The 18,682-nt window shown below is 35.6% G+C and overlaps 1 protein-coding gene across 7 annotated transcripts in view; it reads right to left on the bottom strand.

Moving 5' to 3' along the window:
- The window catches only part of PRKDC (protein kinase, DNA-activated, catalytic polypeptide), a 191,844-nt gene that overhangs the window by 22,381 nt on the left and 150,781 nt on the right, over window positions 1–18,682 (bottom strand). For all 7 annotated transcript variants that reach the window (XM_015592731.2, XM_006905155.3, XM_025049081.1 and 4 more), the window contains 6 exons: window positions 18,183–18,372; window positions 13,859–14,033; window positions 11,276–11,466; window positions 5,560–5,740; window positions 4,822–4,982; window positions 2,507–2,718 (listed from right to left, as the gene is read on the bottom strand). In XM_015592731.2, the coding sequence (XP_015448217.1) occupies window positions 2,507–2,718; window positions 4,822–4,982; window positions 5,560–5,740; window positions 11,276–11,466; window positions 13,859–14,033; window positions 18,183–18,372 (1,110 nt within the window). The remainder of the gene's footprint in view (window positions 1–2,506; window positions 2,719–4,821; window positions 4,983–5,559; window positions 5,741–11,275; window positions 11,467–13,858; window positions 14,034–18,182; window positions 18,373–18,682) is intronic.

Here is an 18,682-nt window from a genome sequence, read left to right as displayed (position 1 = left end):
TTTGTTAATTTGACCTCAAAGGCAAGGGAAGTAAAAGCAAAAATAAATACATGGGACTATATCAAACTAAAAAGCTTCTGCACAACACAAAAAAAGTCAACAGGGTAAAGAGACAACCATTCAAATGGGAAAATATATTTGCATGTAACACCTCTACTAGGGGTCTAATATCCAAAACACACACAAAAACTCATACAACTCAATAACAACAACAAAAAGTCAATTTTAAAATGGGCAGAGGACCTGAACAGACACTTCTCCTTAGAGGACATACAAATGGCCTGCAAACATATGAAAAGATGCTCAACATCACTAGCTAGTAGGGAAATGCAAATCAAAACCACAATGAGATACCATCTCACATCTATTAGAACAGCTGTTATCAACTGGACAGATAATAACAAGTGTTGGAGAGGATGTGGAGTAAAAGGAACCCTCATACACTGCTGGTGGGACTGCAAATTGGTACAGCCACTATGGAAAACAGGATGGAGGTTCCTCAAAAAACTAAGAATGGCTCTACCAAGGATCCAGCAATCCCTCTTACTGGGTACTTACCCCAAACTCTTGAAAACCCATATCCAAAAAGATATTTGCACATCGATGTTCATAGCAGGATTATACACAGTGGCCAGGACATGGAAGCAACAGAAGTGTCCCACGATAGGTGACTGGATAAAGAAGATGTGGCACAGATATACAATAGAATATTACTCAGTCATAAGAAGAGATGAAATACTGCCATTTGTGACAAAATAGATGGACTTTGAGATAATCATGCTAAGAGAAATAATCCAGACAGAAAAATTTGAAAATCACATGATATCACTTATATGTGGGATATAAATCGAAAAGCAACAAATGAATAGGACATGGACAATGGCCTAATGGTTACCAGATGGTAGGGGGTGGGGGAGGAGATGAGACGTAGATGGGGGGAAGGGAGTTATATATAGGGAAGTAAGGGGAGCGTAAGTGGGTAAAGGGGATCAAATAAATGATAACTGAAGGAAACTGAACTTTGGGTGGTAATCACACAGTATACAGATGTCAAATTATAATGTACATCTGAAAATTATATAATTGCACTAACCAATGTTACTCCAAATAAACTTAATTAAAAAAAAAATAAATATTCTATGCAATATTAGATAGACAAAATATATTTTCTCTTATCCATAGTTTCTGTGGTATCAGTTACCCGCAGTGAACTGTGGTCCAAAAATATTAAATGGAGAATTCCAGAAATAAACAATTCGTAAATTTTAAAATGAGAGCCATTCTAGTAGTGTGATGGAATCTTGTGCCATCTTTCCTGAGACATGAATCATCTCTTTGTCCAGCATATCCACCCCACTTCATCTCAACTTGAGATGAAGCATTATATCATCTCACATTATCACTAGAAGGGTGAGTACAGTACAGTAATGTATTTTGAGAGAGACCATATTTACATAACTTTTATTACAGTATGTTGTTATAACTGTTCTGTTGTATTATTATTGTTGTCAGTCTCTTACTTTGCCTAATTTATAAATTAAACTATCATAAATATGTATGTATAGGAAAAAACATAGTATATGTAAGATTTGGTACTGTCTGTTTCAAGGATTCACTGGGGGTCTTAAAACATATCCCTCATGGATAAGGAGAGACTACTATATTCTATAAAGAGGTGAGGTTCTTAGTTAAAAATAAATCTCCTTGCAAATAATATCAACGTTTTGATGTATACGATTTGATACAAACAATTTAGAAGTTATGTTACGAAAGAAAAGGCCACTTTCTTGAGGCATTTTCAAACTTTTTTTTCTTAAAAAAAAAATATTATGTTGCAGCTGACTCCACTGAAAGATTATGCAGTGGGCCAGGTACTAGCAGTGGCAGATAGTGTCTGCACAGCCGACCCACCGACAAACTGTAATAAAAGCTATGCCTTACTCTTCCCCGTCTTCTCAGAAAGAAAACACTCTAAATAATAAGGCAAATCAGCTCATGAAAAAAAACAAAGCTCTTGACAGAGAATGTCAACTAAAATACCATGAATTTAGAAAGTATTCTTGCAAAAGTAATATACCATTGCCAGTTACACCAGCTGTCTCCACTTACAAATAGGTTGAAGAACTGAAAAAGATGACATTTGAGGTAGTCTACTGAGTCCTAAATTAAGCAGAGGGGCTTCTGGATATTTTCAATTAAAGAAGAATTTCAAAAACTGATTTTAAGAAGCATCTCATCTAGTCTGTTTCAACCAACAGCAATTAGGCATGAGGGTAGAATATTTCATGAATAATATTCTAAAATGAAATGTATTTAAAAAAGGAAAGAAATTCTATAACAAATAACAAACCTAGGCTAGATACTTTCAACAGATGTCTAAGATTTTCTATTCTTCAGTGACAGCTCTAATTTGAAGACAAACTTAAGCTTCCGTGTGTTTGCTTTTACCATACACATTTTTTATAACCTATAATATTTGGTCAACCTAATTTCTCTGTAATATTACCTTGTCACAAACTCCTTATTCTTATGACCAGTAGAAGTATCTTTGAAGGAATAGCTTTCACTGCTTATTATAAATGGGTAGACAATTGCCTGTGGATAGTTATCAGCAATGTCTTCCACAGTGTGCTGGATGGCGATGGCTTCTTCTTTGTCCAATAAGGCCACTATGTGGCTGATCCAACCAATAAACTGCCAGCAAGGAATGGAAGAAATCTAAAACACAGATAGCTGTAACTTAATAATGAATAAAACTTTAAAATTGTTTTATTATAAAAGTAATGTGCTCAATATAAGAAGTATATGTTTATAATCTTAAGTATGAAAACAGGCAGAAATATAAAAATCTTTTCTTCTCAGCCCTCTCAGTTCCTATGCTACTGAGAACCATTCTATTCTTCCAAATGTTTTCTATGTATATGTACATATATCTTTTCTTTACAAGAATGGAATCAGAGAGACATACTGTTTCTAGTTTTTCCTATATTTACCTCATTCCTTTTAACAGCTGTAAAGTATTCCATTTTATTTAACTACTGCTCTGTAAGGAATTTTTAGGGTGTTTTCAAATTTTTGCTATTATAGATAATGCTACAATGGATATCCCTGTATGTTTATCTCTTTGTACTTGTGCTATATACCCATTGAACAAATTCTTAGAAGTAAAATGACTGTGTGAACATTAACAACTATAAAAACATTGCTAGAGTTCCCTCCAAAAAATTTCTCAGATTTCTACTTTTAAAAATGACTTAGATTGACTTTCCAAAGTTCTTTCCAACACTGGAAATAACCAATTTTTTAAATTCATTGTCCATCTGAGAAAGTGAAAAATATCTAATTTTCATATTTCATTATTAGTGAGGCTGAACTATTTGCTTTACATATGTTAATCATGCATGTATTTCCTCTGACCATTTTCTACTGGTCTATTTATTTTGTAGAGTGGAGATAATCAACTCAGTCTTTAAAATGCATTGAAAATATTTTTCTACCAGTTTTTTTTAAACTTTGTATATGGTAAAATTTTTTCTGCATAGAAATGCCAAATTATTTTCCTTCATGGCTTCTGGTTTTTGTCTCTTTACTCCAAGATCATTTCAAAATTTGTTCATGTTTTCTTCTAATGCTTTTTAAGGTGTTAATTTTAAGATATCTTATGTGCTTAGCATATATATTGGTATAAGGAGTGAACCTGGGCATGCTTCCTAACTTCATCTTTAAATGAGGAAAGAACAGGATATATGTGAGGATAAAATGTATCAGTCCACGTAGCTCACTAGGAGCACTCAGAAAAGGTTAGCTGCCCCAACCCAAATTCATTATAACACTGAATACTCTATTTTCCCACAAATTGAAAATGCTACCTTTATTATATATAAATATTACTTGGAAAAAGCTAAAATTATACCTTTTATTATTCTTACCTTTAAGAAAAACATACATATTGCATTTCTGAATTTACTTTAATCTCCTGTTTAAGATCTACTGAAAAAATCCAGATTCACAAGAGGGTCAGAGGTGTGGAAGATAAAGCCCTGACAAGCACTGAGTCTCCATTGCTCAGAGACCAGCACTTTTTAAAAACTTACTGTATAAAAAGTTACCACAGTACTATTTCCCCCTTTTTGAAATATTGTATCATCAACTCAAACTTTGGCCCTATTTTCCAGTTAAACAACTATAAAAGTCATTAAGGAGCCTTTCCAATGGCCCTCCACTTTTTATTATAGATAACAGGAAGGTGTCAGGATGACACAAGCCCTTTGTGAGGTGAGGATAACAGGGACATACAAGCTGGTGAGCAGAGCATGTGGGGGATTGTGGGATGCTCCTGCATGTTCACAAACACTAGCTGCTCACTGTGAATTTGGAGGCCTCAGGATTCCTGTGAATATAGTGCTGCTGGCAGACATTACAGTCACTGGAAGTGGGATGCCAGCTGAAATGTACTCTTTTCTCCCTGGGCTAAATCATATACTGGGCATGGGCACCAACAGATGTTACAGACTACAGTTTAGTCTTTATGGACAGCAAACTGCTACAGAAATTCCCATCTCTGTCCCAAATATACTTGCTCTTCTATTTTTTGGAGTCCTTGTTCAGACATAGCGTTATCAAGTCCCACTGAGGAAAATGGGTAAATAGGGACACTGCTTTATACAGTTTGAAATTATCTATGTTCTTGGAATGTAGCAAATTTCAATGGCTAGGAAAAGCTACAATATATGTATTACACACATTAATGTGGTTGAATATAAATAGGAATATGTCTTTCAGTTCTGTAAAGTTCTCTTTTACTAGAATAAAGATACTAACCTCTTTTGTCATTAGGCTCAGGGTCTCCTCTGGATACTGTTCTATAATCTGCAGTAGTCTGGGAAACTTCAGCCTGGCTTCATTGGAATGTAATTTTAAAGCTTTCAACATTTTGTCTACTAAAACAACTGGATACGTCTGCAGTTCTACAGACTCAATAACTAATAAGGACAGGAAAAAGAAAAGTGGTCAATATATCCACTCATACATACATTATAAATTTAACACATATGATGACATTTTTACTTTTTGGCTTATATTTTATAGTATGTCATTGTTTTCTTTTTAACAACTACTTTAGATCAACAAACGCCAGACACAATCTTTTATACACTATATGTAAAAGATTCTATCTTGAAGGTGAACTTTTCTATTAGATTACCCATTCTGCAGGAAACATAGTTTGCTTCCTGGGCTGGAAAAATAAGGGGTAGTTGCTGATTACTGAATTTATTCCAGGAGTAAAAGGCAGGACACATAAGTCAATAATATCAAAGCTGCAACCAAAATTTGAAAATATAAATTAAGCAAATGGAAAGACTGAAGATAGCTTGACTCTAGGATATGAAGATAGCAGGTCATGTTGCTTGGAGATGTCATTCGTTCTTAGAAAGACTTTTCTCAGAATTTGTCATTTAAAACAAACACACAAATAGGAAATCAAAAGTATGTACAAAATTCTTAACATTTTACGCTAACAAAATGTGACACACACTCATTTTTCCTTTTGTGATTCACCTGAAGCAGTCTCTTCCTCCTTGCGAAGCTGTTGGTCACAGAAATCCACTAGCGTCATATAAGCATCTATTATTCTTGCTGCAGGCCACTGGTCCCTGGTGGAAGACCATGCCTCCTCCTCAGCTATCCGCACGGCTTCAGAAAGGTAATGGAATGCTCTCTGGTACAGCCCCGCAATCACCTAAAATTCAAAGATCTCAAAAAGACTGAAGCTTTCCGTAAGAACTCTGTTTTCTACTTGTGATGATAAAGAATACTTGTGATTCATTAGCTATGGCTAAAACACAGAAAGCTGGCTAAATGGAAAAGGGAGAATCTTCCCTAATTGAGAAAAAGTAAGCAATTCCAGTAAGACCTTGAGCACATAAAATAAAACCAAATAAAAAAAAGAATAAGCCAAGTGTGGACCAGACAGTCAACTAGTCACACATAACTGGCACCAAAAGTCAAAGCAGATCATGCAGCCTTTAAAAAGAGATGGAATTTAAAAAGAGATGGAAGTAAGTTGGCAACTTATGCTCAACATCCTGAAAATGTTAATAACATTGTGGAGGAAGAAGACAAGGTTATACAACTAAAGTGACGTAGGCCACGGTGAGATGAGGAGAAGCTGGTAACTATTAAAAATACAAAATCATTTTTAAAAGCTAAGTAAAGCAGACACTAAATAAAAAAGTGAAAAAGGCTGATTTGTCCAATAAACTAATGGGACGTCTGAATGGTGACTACCAGTGAAATTCCATTAACAAAATTCATGGAAAAACTGTCCACATAATTCCAATAAAAATTTCTCATTGTAAAATCTGTATCATTCAAATAAACAGGAAACGCATAAAATATGTCAATTTTCCACATAATAAATTTTGCTATGCACCATTGTCAAATATATTATAGAAACATAAAGCAATGACAATTATTTATTTATTTTTCTTAATTATCCCTTTTTTGTCTTTAAGATCCAGTTTAAAACTGACCCTGCCTAGGATCTTGAAACAATGGCTCTTTATCTCAGCTGTCAGAAAGCATTTTAGGTTAATTCCTTCCATGTAGTGAAGTTATCAACAACTATTTTCAGATTGGGAATGAATTTCCATAATTTAATTTTTTTGCAAATTAGAGTATGATTATTCAAATAACACAGTAAACTGCTGAATAAATCTTCATTTTAAGTAGTTAAAAAGTAATGAAATGGAACAAAGTAGAATAAAAGAATTTCAGAGCCCTATACTTTCCCCTCAAAATGTAGTATCTCTTTTTGGTTTGGTGGTTTACTTAATAGCTTAAAAATCTACTGGCAATCAGATTCTCATCTGGAACTAAACAAAAGGGACTACTAAAAACTCCCACTGATTGGAATCACTGGGCATATATCGCAACACCTGAAAGATTAAGAGTTTAAGATGAACTAATGCAAATGTTCTGCACAGAACATACGTCTTTCCCTTTGCAAGTATCTGCAGATGATTCAAGCTGTCTGTACTTGGATTTTTAAAATTTATTTTTCAATTATAGTTGATGTACAGTATTATATTAGTTTCAGGTGTAAAACATAGTGATTAGATTAAGTTTTTACATGTTTCATGTGGTAGGCCTGTATTGCTATGAATACCCCTCTTAGAACTGCATTCACTGTGTCCCATATTTTGTATCGTCATTTTCATTTTCTTTTGTCTCAAGTTATCTTGATTTATTCTTTGATGTCACTGTTACACATTCATTATTTAGTAGCATGTTGTTTAGCCTCCATGTGTTTTTCAGTTTTCTTCCTGTACTTGATTTCTTGTTTCATACCATTGTGATCACAGAAATGCTTCATATGATTTCATCATCTTACACTTATTGAGGCTTGCTTTGTGGCTTTACATGTGTTCTATCCTGGAAAATGTTCATGTGAACTTGAAAAGAATGTCTATTCTGATTTTTTGGGTGAAATGTTAATTTATTAAGTCCAATTGGTCTAATGTGTCATTTAAGGCCACTGTTTCCTTGTTGATTGTTTGGGTGATCTAGCCATTGGAGTCAGTAGGGCGTTAAAGTTCTCTACTGTTGTTATATTACTGTTGATCTCTCCCATTATGTCTGTCAAAGTATGCTCATACATTGGGTGCGTTAGATGTTTTTAAGAATTATATCCTCTTGTTCGATTGATTCTTTTATCATTAAGTAATGTCCTTTCCTACAGCCTTTGTTTTAAAGTCTTTGTTGGATATAAGTACTGGTACTCCAGCTTTTCAAAAAATTTCCATTTGCACGAAACATCTTTTTCCATCTCTTTACTTTCAGTGTGTGTCTTTTGATTTGAAGTGAATCTCTTCTACATAGCATATATATATATATATGGATCTTGTTTCTGTATGCATTCAGTCAACCTATGTATTTTGATTGGAGGATACAGTCCACTTATATTTAATTAGTTATAAGTATGTAGTTATTGTCATTTTATTGTTCTGATTGTTGTAGTTCTCTGTTCCTTTTTTTACTCTCTTGCTCTTCTCTTATATGTTGACAACTTCCTGTGGTGTTATTTTAGATATCTTTTTCTTTATTTCTTGTATATCTTTTATAGGTTTTGATCTGTGGTTATGATGTGCTTCATATATACCAAGCTATGTTTGTAGCAGTCTATTTTAAGTTGATGGTTGCTCAAGTTCAAACACATTCTCAAGTAACTACATTTTTACTCAACCCCAATTTTATTTTTGTCATTATTTTACCTCTTTTGTGTGTGTATCCCTTAATTTATTGTTGTATTTACACATGGTCTTCCTATTTTTGACTTTTAACTTTTATACTAGCTTTCAAATTGGTTGATCCAGTGTTTTTACCAAATGCTTCCCCCTGTGAGAATTTTTTTCTGTCCTCTATTTTTATTTTTGATCATTTCTACTAAAAAAAAGTCCCTTTAACATTTTTTGTAATGCTGGTTTAGTGGTGATGAATGCCCTTAGCTTTTGCTTGTCTGGGAAACTATTTCTCTTTCTATTCTAAATCATAACCTAGATGGGTAATCTTGGCTATAGGTTTTTACCGCTGGTCACTTTGAATATTTCATGTTATTGCCTTTTGGCCTGCAAAGTTTCTGTCAAAAAAAAAAAAAAAAAAAAAATTATCTGACAGCCTTTTATGGGAGCTCTTTTGTACCTAAGTAGCTGCTTTTCTCTTTGTTTTTAGGATTCTCTCTTTGTCGTTAGTTTTTAGTATTTTAACCCTTATACTGTTTAGAAAAAAAAAAAAGGGCAGATTGCTGCCAGTGTTTATTTAACATCACACATAGGAATGCTACATTTTCTAGGATTTGACATTTTCAGCAATCAAACTACTAAAAACGGAATGCTATAAATAGAATGATGTCATCTGTTCCGAAGACTATCAATTTACTACATTGATGCAAAAATAATAATAAAAGCAAGATATTTCATGGCAAATTTTGGGGGTAAGGTTAGGACTGTAATCCACGAGTTATCTTGGGGTAAATGCTGTAGCAGCAGCACCACTGGTGAGTGTTCTTGAGGTAAATGGAAAAAGGGTTAATTATGATGTGCCTTGGTATGGAGCTCTTTGGATTCATCTTGTTTGGGACTTTCTCTGCTTCCTGGACTTGTATGTCTATTTCTTTCACCAGGCCAGGGAAGTTTTCAGTCAATATTTCTTCAAACAGGTTTTCAATCCCTTTCTCTCCCTCTTCCCCTTCTAAGACTTTATGGTATAAATGTTGGTTTGTTTAATGTTGTCCCAGAGGTTCCTTAAACTATCCTCATTTAAAAAAATTCTTTTTCTTTTTTGCTGTGCCAAATGGGTATTTTCTGCCACCTATCTTCCAGATTACTGATTTAATTCTCTGCTTCGTCTAATCTGCTGATTCCCTCTAGTGTATTCTTCATTTCAGTTACTGTAGTCTTCAGTTCTGATTGGTTATTTTTTTTTTCTATTTCTTTGCTGAAGTTCTCACTGAGTTAATCTATTCTTCTCTCAAGTTCATTGAAGCTCTTTATAATCAGTGTTTTGAACTCTTTAGCTAGTACGTTTAGTTCTTTTTCTGGAGTTTTGTCCTGTTCTTTAATTTGGGATATGTTTTTCTTCTCATTTTGACAGACTCTCTGTGTTTTTTCTATGTATTAGGTAGATCTGCTACATCTCCCATTCTTGAAAGAGTGGCCTTACGTAGAAGATGTCCTGTAGGGCCCAGCAGTGCAGTCTCCCTGGTCACCTGAGCCAGGTACTCCAAAGGTGTCCTCTGTGTGGACTTTGTGTGCCCTCCTGCTGCAGTTGAGTCTCAGTTGCTGCTGGCATGTGGGTGGGACTGACCTTCAGGCTGACTGGCTGTGAAGGCCATCTGCATCTCCAGTGGATAAGCTGTTGTGAAGGGGTGACTCCGTGAAGAGGAAGTCACTTTAATGTGGCTCTGGTGCCAGATGAGGCAGCCCATAATGTGTTGGGTGGGGCTCTAGTACGGTCCGAGGCTGGCCACCTGGTGTACTGGGTCTAAAGCCTCCTGAGAGGGGCTCTGATATGGGACAAGGTCAGCGATTGCTCGTGCTGGGCTTGATGCTGGTTGGTAGGAGCTATGAATTCATCTGTAGTTGGCTGCTTCTTATGCTGGGCTTGGAGGTGCTTTGGAAAGCTGAGCCAGATGTTGCTTGTGCTCATCTTGGGATTCTTTGTGAGCATTAAAATGTGAGCTGAGGCTGGCCATGCCAAGTTTGGGGAACTCTGGGAGATACAACACAAGTTGAAGCCAGCCACCACTTGTGCTGGGCTTAGGGGCAGGTTGGCAAGAGCTATAATACAGGTTGAAGCTGGCTGCTGCTTGTGTGGGGCTTGTGGACTTTTGAGAGTCTTCTGAATGAGCTGAGCGAGGTTGGCCACCATTCTTGTGAGGTTTGTGGATTTTTGGTAGAGTCCACAGCATGAGCAAGGCAGGCTGCTTGTGTGGAGGAGCCACTGTAAGAGGCTTGGCCAGGTGAGTGAGTTGGGTGGGGCGGGGTCTCAGGGAGACACCAGCACAGGGCAAATGTTCATAGCCAGGGTAATGGAGCTCAGAGATTTGGTGCCTGCCTGTGCTAGGCCAATTGGGTGAAAGAAGAGCTCAACAAAAGAACAGCATGCCTACCAGTGCTTCTGTCCCGAGAGTTATCCCACTCTCCATCCTTCTGGCGCTTGCCCTGAAGTTAGTCAATTTAGTTCCCTCCTGTCTATCTCTGGCACTTTTTGAGCTGCTGCCTGTGCACTGGAGTTTAGAGTATGTGAGTTTGTGCAAGAGCCATTTAAGAGCGGTATGTCAGCCTCCTGCAGATGCTATGAGGACTCCTCTTTCTGGCACAGCTGCCCCAGGTTGGGGAGCCTGGTGTGGAGTTGAGACCCTTTGCTCCTCAGGGGGACCTCCAAAGCTCATCTATCCTTCCTATTTATTAATCACCACACTGTGGGTATAGAACCAGCTTAGTCTCTGCCTCTCCTCGTCCTGATGTGGCTTTTTCTTTATATCCTTGGTTATAGGAATTCTGTTCATCTAGTCTTCAGGTGGTTCTAAGTGTTGACTGTTCTGTAATTTAAGTGTAATTTTGATGTGATCACAGGAGACAGTGAACTCAGGTTACCTACTCCACCATCTTGACTCCGCCCTCTACTCATTATTTCTTACATATAGCTAGAAGGTTACACGTTAAAGACATACAACACGCAAACATAAAACGTTCATTCTTCCAGTATACATTACCTTTTCTGTATTGTCTGAAGTGGATCCAGAAAGCTCCAAGATTCTTCTAGCCTTGCTTTCCTCGATTACATCAAGGCAGGTTGGCTCACTGCTGAGAGCATTAGCTATGATCCTGTAAGTTGTACCTAAGAGAATGTTCTGGTCATGAAAAGCCAGAATATTTTTGTTTAAGTAGCTTGATGTATTCTCACCTATTGGATCAAAAAAAAAAGACACGTGAGATTTTTTCAGAAGTAATGAATACCATAAATTAAAAAAGAAGAAATTTGTAGTATAAAAAGGTTTTCTATTAAGAAATTAACTAAAATAAATCTTGAAAATATAAGAAATTGACTTTAAATATTGGTTAGGGAATTTCTTGAACTCACATTAGTAAAAAATGTTCTTTGTTATTACTGGCCATATCAAAGTTCATAGAGGCTAAGCAATTAAAACATTGATTAAATTGTATTTAAGTATCATCATTATGCATTTTGTCAAAGCACCTAATTCTATTACAATAATAGAAAATGGCTCTTTTTAATGCATTTGTGTGTATACATTAATAACAGAGATTTTAAAACTGATACTATTACCTCAATGTATAAGTATCAGAGACTTATGCATTTAAAGGTCTGGTTTTTCTCAGACAAGAAAAAGCTGAAGAAGCTCATCACCACCAAACCAGTATTACAAGAAATGTTAAAGAGACTTCTTCAAGAAAAAGAAGAAGAAAAAAAACCCCCAAAAATATGAATAAGAAAATAGCACAAAGAAAAAAAATTCTCACTGACAAACACAAACATATAATAAAAACAGTGCATCAATGAACACCAAAGCTACTACAAAGGTTAAAAGGCAAAAGTAGGAAGATCATGTGTAATTACAACAGTAAACTAAGGGATATGCAAAAACACACATGCACAAATGAAAATAATGGTAAAAACATAAATGTGGACGGGAATGAGAAAAATGGTAGTGATTTTAGAACGTGTCTGAACTTAAGCAATCATCAACTTAAAACAGACTGCTATAAACATAAATTGGTATATATGAAGCACACTGTAACCACAAAATCAAGAATCTACAAGTAATTTATGAGAAATAAAGAGAAAGAAATCCAAACATATCACTATAGAAAGTCATCAACATACAAGAAAGAACGAGAATAAGAATAGAGAACTATAAAAACAAACAGAAAACAATAAAATGGCTGTAATTACATACCTATCACTAATTACTTTAAATGTCAATGGATTAAATGCTCCAATCAAAAGACAAATGGATAAAGAAGACGTAGTACATATATACAATGAAATACTACTCAGTAATAAAAAAGAATGAATTCTTGCCCTTTGTGACAACATGGATGGACCTTGGGGATTTTTTGCTAAGTAAAACAAGTCAGACAGAGAAAGACAAATACCATACGATTTCACTTACATGTGGAATCTAAAAAACAAACAAACAAAACAGAAACAAACTCATAGATACAGAGAACAAACTGATGGTTGCCAGAAAGGAGGGGGGTTGTGGGATTTGGTGGAAAAGATTAAGTATGAACCGACAGTTATAAAATAGTCATGGGGATGTAAAGTAAAGCATAGAGAATAAAGTCAATAATACTGTAATAACTATGTATGGTGCCAGGTGGGTACTAGACTAATCGGGAAGAATTACTCCATAAGTTATAGAAATGTCTAACCATTATACTGTACATCTGAAATTAATATAATACTGAATGTCAACTGTAACTGAAAAAATAAAAAATAAATAAAATAAAGGTCTGGTCTACATCTTACTATGTGTCTCTGGGAAAGAAAATTCCCCAGCCCTAGTCAAGCCTGCAGCTTAGCTTGCTGAGGTGCGAGAAGTGGGCGTGAAAGAGAAAGGGCAGTCTCCTAGCCAGTCCCATCAACCACACCTTCCTGCTCATCCATAAGATGACAATTCTCTGCCAGATTTCTCTCAGATACATGACTATAACTACTGGCTCTGCTTATTTCACAAGGCTGTTACAAACTACAACCATACTATAACTACTATAACAGTAGAATTATTTTTATAAGTATTAATGTTATCTTAATATCAGTTACTCCTCTTACACATCCTCTGGGGAAAAAAAAAACATAAAAAATACTTAAGCAATTGTAACGATGATTTTCTGATCCTGGGATCGATATAGAAAGGCTGTTTCTCCTGTTTGCACATTTACTGAGGCTGATACTCTGATATGATGCCCTGCCTTGCTGAAGAGTTAAATTGGGAATACGGTTGGGAGCATGTTCAATAATAGTGCTACTATGTACCCTTTGACATGTGGCAACAGAACAGCCATACCAGGTTCACATAAAACCCACATAGAGAAAGTTTTTCTCCCCTCAGTCTTAAAGGTGACATTATTATGAAAAGAGAAGCACTGAGGAGGAAAAAGGCTCTTCATGTTCAATATTTTACAAGGTAGTTCTTGTATGTAAACAAAGTTTTCAAAATAGTTAAACTATTAGACTCATAATTCAGCTAAGTATTAAAAAACTTCTTTAGAATACAGATATAATATAAAATAGCATTCTTAAACTTATATAAATAAGAGCAGTCTAATACCCAACAAAGAGACTGTCTTCAACACAGTAAGAATCTGGTCAGGACGATTCTGGGTCTGGCTCCGGCTATGGCTGAGTCGACAGTAGCTCTGTACCCATTTCACCAGCCAATCATCTCTTGTTTTTGACTCTTTATGCAGCTCCTTCAATAGTTTCATGGCAAGTGAGAAACTGTTCTAGATAATAGAAGAGAGAAAGTGGTATGATGACATAAAGGTGATAATTTTAGAAACAAAATAATTTTATAAAAGAAGGTTTTTTTTAAAATTGACCTGCTTCCCTTTTTGCATGACACAATTCGCCTTAGAGTAGCTAATCCATCTCCTGAGCTTCAATTATGTGGATGTCTTTTTATTTATCAAGGGGATATAATTAACATTTAAAATGTATAATTTGGTGTCTTTTAGTATATTCAAAAGTTGGGCAACCATCACCACTGTCTAATTCATGAAGACTTTCATCAACCCCAAAAGAAACCCTTTGTCCACTAGTATTCACTCCCCATTTCCCTAGCCACTGGCAATCAATAACCTACTTTCTATCTCCATGGATCTGCCTATCCTGGACATTTCATATCAGTGGAATCAGAATCTACATATGGCTTCTTTCACTTAACATAGTACTTTCCGGGTTCATTCACATTATAGTGTGTATCAGCACTTCATTCCTTTTTATGGGTGTTCTACTGCATGGATAGACCACATTTCATTTAACTACTCCTCTACTGATAGACTTTAAGGTCATTTCTACCTTTTGACTATTTTTAATAATGCTACTGTGAACATTTGTGTACCAAATTCTGTGTGTATGAATGCTCTCATGCCTGCGGGTGTATACCTAGGATGGAATTGCTAGGTCAAATGGTAACTCTATGTTTTTGCTAGGTCAAGTGGTAACTCTATGTTTAACTGTCAGACTTTTTTCCACAGTGGCTTTACTATTTTATATTCCGACCAGCAGTATATAAGGGTTCCAATTTCTCCACATCCTCAGCAACACTTGTTATTGTTTCTATGATTATAGCCATCCTACTGGGTATGAAGTGGTATCTCACTGTGATTTTGATTTGCATTTTCCCGGTAACTAATGATGTTGATCATCTTTTCATGTGCTCGATGGTCATTGTATATCTTCTTGGAGAAATGTCTATTCAGAACCTTTGCTCTTTTTTTTAGTTGGGTTCTTTGACTTTCTGTTGTTCATTTGTAAAGAGTTTTTTTATGTATTCTGGATAGCAGACCCTAATCAGATATATGATTTCCAAATATTTCCTATTTTCTCCCACAGTTTCTTGAGTATTTCACTTGAGATACAGAAATTTTTAATTTTGATGTACAATTTATTTTTAATTTGGTTGCTTATGTGACTTTTTAAAAAATTCATACCACTAAGTCTCTCCTGAATTTCAAAGGACATTTTCATCAGACCTGTGTCTTCCTAATTACTACCCTTTCAACCACCTAGGCTAAAAATATAAGTTATCCTCAACTGCATGCTCTCCATCATTCCTATTATCTCAGGTCTTCTATACGCTTTTACAGAACGTCTCTCATTGTTTTCATTCCCACTACTACTCTAATTCGAGATTGTAGTCTGTTTTCTCCCCTAAGTTAATCTTCCACATAGCTTCTAATTAACCAGCATGCTTGAAAAACCTTCAATGACTTCCTAAGTCCTATGGGATAGTCTTCAGTCATTACTTCAACATTCCAATGCTTCATGATTCACCTCAAACCAGCTATCATGAGACCCCCACAATCTCTGCTCCGAGCGAATTCTGCAGTTCCCAGTTTCTCACCTTCATGGTTTTATTTGAATATATCTGATACCTACAGTACCCCTGTCTCCTCACCAAGTCCAAATCCTACAATTGCCAGAAAGCCCAGTCCAGATGTCTCCTTTTCCATGAAGTCTTTCTATTCCAGGAAGCACTTTTCTTCTTCCCTGTGCGCTCCTAGCATTCTTGATATCTCTTTTCTTTGCCCACCTCACGCTGCTGTAGTTCTCGTCCTGTCACTAGACAGTGATCGTGAGGGCAGGGATAACATCTTTCCCCCTTAGAATGGTAGGTGCAGTTTCTTAGTTTACCATTATTCAGGTCCTCATCATTATACAGAACTCTTTCACCACCAAACTCTTAAAATCAGATCATCCCATTCTGACCACAAACCTGCTCTTCTACATACCAAATTCCTGCTATGCTTGTTTGATAAGCTACTTAAGATCTCTGGTAACTTCCCCTGCCCTCTTTCTGCTTTCAATTTCTTCCATGTCCAATTAAGCAAGCCATCACTTCTCGGCCTTTTGGGTAAGATCAAGTGTCCAATTAAGCAAGCCAATCATTCTCATCATTCTCTTAGCAATATTTCCAGATCATTAGGCTTTAGGTATCATTTATCAGGTGTCACACCTACTTAGCAAAACCACACCCTTGGTTAATCAAAGCACATACTTCTCTGCTCCTCCATTTACAGGTTCCCTGGAGACAACACCAACCAGGTTCTATGCTGTCTGACAATCCTTTTCTAGTATGCTGGTCAGCTTTCCCACCCACAGTGCAGAGTCATCTTCAAACCTCATTTTCCTCAATTCTCCTTACTGCTCACCCTCTGCAAGTGACTCCCCCTCCCACTTCTCAGAGAAAACATGAGATTTCTTACTCTTCCTGACATTGAGCCCATTCTTCCTTCCTACCCTCCATTGAGAGAAAACTCACCTTTGCCGTGAGCTCTGTCCCCACTAACCTCCACAAGGAATCTCATTTCACCAGCGATTCTTTTGTTATGTCCAATCTCTTATGACTCATTAGTTACTTCCATTAAAATTTAAACATCTCTATTCTCTTCTATTCTAAAATAAAAATTCTTCCCTGATCTCATTTGTTCCTCTTTGTCATAGCTAAGGAGCAGCCTGTGTTCACTGTCCCCATATCCTTAATCTCATCCATTTCTCTACTAAAATCTAACTTCTTCTACTCCAGTGAAATGGTTCTCACCAAACTCCTCCTTTTAAATGCAAAGGCACTTTTCAATCTTTCCACATCTTCACTCTTTTTGGTAATTGACACTGATGATTTCTGGCCCTTCCTCTGTGGTCTCACAGTCCCCTGATCAGACTCTAATCTCGTCATTCAGTTTTGGTTCCTTTGCAGGAGCATTGTCCTGTGCTCACCCCATAACTGTTGGTCTGTTTTGGGAACTGATTCTGTCACCTTATCTACTAACCATGGTTTCAATGACTAGCCACATGCTAATCACATCCATACCTCTATCATTAGCATAATTACTCTTTCTCCAGAGCTTCGGATTTCTTACGTACAAATTGTCTAATGGAAATGACTAGTGTCTTAAAGGCCTTGCAAATTGAAAAATTATATTTTTGCTTTATAATAGCAATCAATACAGGGTCATTAAAAAAGCAAGCTCCCCTAGTATATTCAAATATAATGATATAATTGAATAGTTTATATGAAATATTTAACCAAAGCATACTTACAGTAAATACAAATGGTCTTATTATCAAATAATAGATTTCCACAAACTAAACCTAAATATAATTGTAACTAAAAGGCAAGCATTCATTTGGTTAAAGAAGATCAAACCTGATATTAGGTTTCTTTTCTTTTTTTTTCAGCTTTATTGAAATATAATAGACAATTAATTGCTTGTATTTACATTGTACAATTCAATGAAGTGTATTTTTTTTTTCAATTATAGTTGGCATACAATTATTCTTTTCAGTTGTACGGCATAGTGTTTAGAGATATATATAACTCACAAAGCAATCACGGCACTAAATCTAGTATCCCTCTTCCTCCTTACATATTTATTACAACATTGTTAACTATTTCCCTTACGCTAAACTTTATATCTCCACATCTATTTTGTAACTATCCATTTGTACTTCTTCATCTCTTTGACCTTTTTTGCCTCCCCCCAACTCTTATTCCATCTAGTAACCCTCAAAATATTCTCTGTATCTATGAGCTTATTTCCATTTTTGTTGTTGTTATTTTGTTCCTTAGATTCCACTTGTACATGAAACCATGCGATATTTGTCTTTCTCTACTGACTTACTTCATTCAGCATAGGTTTATTTTCTTTTTCAGTAAGAGAAAATAATCATTTTGAAATGATTACTAAGTATAAAAAAAACTTTAGACATTTTCTGGATAATTTAAAGTGTTTATTTTCTTAGAAAGAGAAAAAAACTAACTGCTCAATTATCTTTAAGCTTCAGATTTTAAAGAAAAGCTACGTTTAAAAAAAAAGCTAATTTAAGAAAACTCTGTGATATAATAGAAGAACATAAATATGAGTACCTACCTGTTTTCTTGCACTATCTATCATCTTCATTTTCATGGAAAACTTACAGCTCTTAATCAGAGAACAAATATCTCTTTCCTGCTCCTGTATTTCCATCCCGTCACTGGACTCTCCATCTCTATCCATGTGCATACTATGATCATCTGCAAGAAGAGTAAGTTTCTCCTCTATTTTGCTGAGAAAGAAACATCTATATAAAACAAAGAAAAATCAGAATTAATGCCTCATCAAAGAAATCTTTGACATACAGGAAACTACTGGATAGCATTCACAGACAAATTCTACAGTTATTAAATTTTTGCTCATTTTTTGGACTATAAATATACACTCTAGGTACTGAATTTAATCTCCATTTTAATGAACCTATTTTTTAAATATCACTAAGGATATTTCAACAGAATTTTCCAGATATCATTTATTGCCTTTACCTCCACAAAATAAAGCCTTTAAACTCACAATTTTCTCTAATGAATGGGTCTGATCACATTCAGATCTCTATC

Source organism: Pteropus alecto, unplaced genomic scaffold (assembly GCF_000325575.1).
Source record: "Pteropus alecto unplaced genomic scaffold, ASM32557v1 scaffold201, whole genome shotgun sequence".
Taxonomy (NCBI): domain Eukaryota; kingdom Metazoa; phylum Chordata; class Mammalia; order Chiroptera; family Pteropodidae; genus Pteropus; species Pteropus alecto.
The sequence above is the reverse complement of the archived record's forward strand: the minus strand, read 5'-3'. Positions and strand labels throughout refer to the sequence as shown.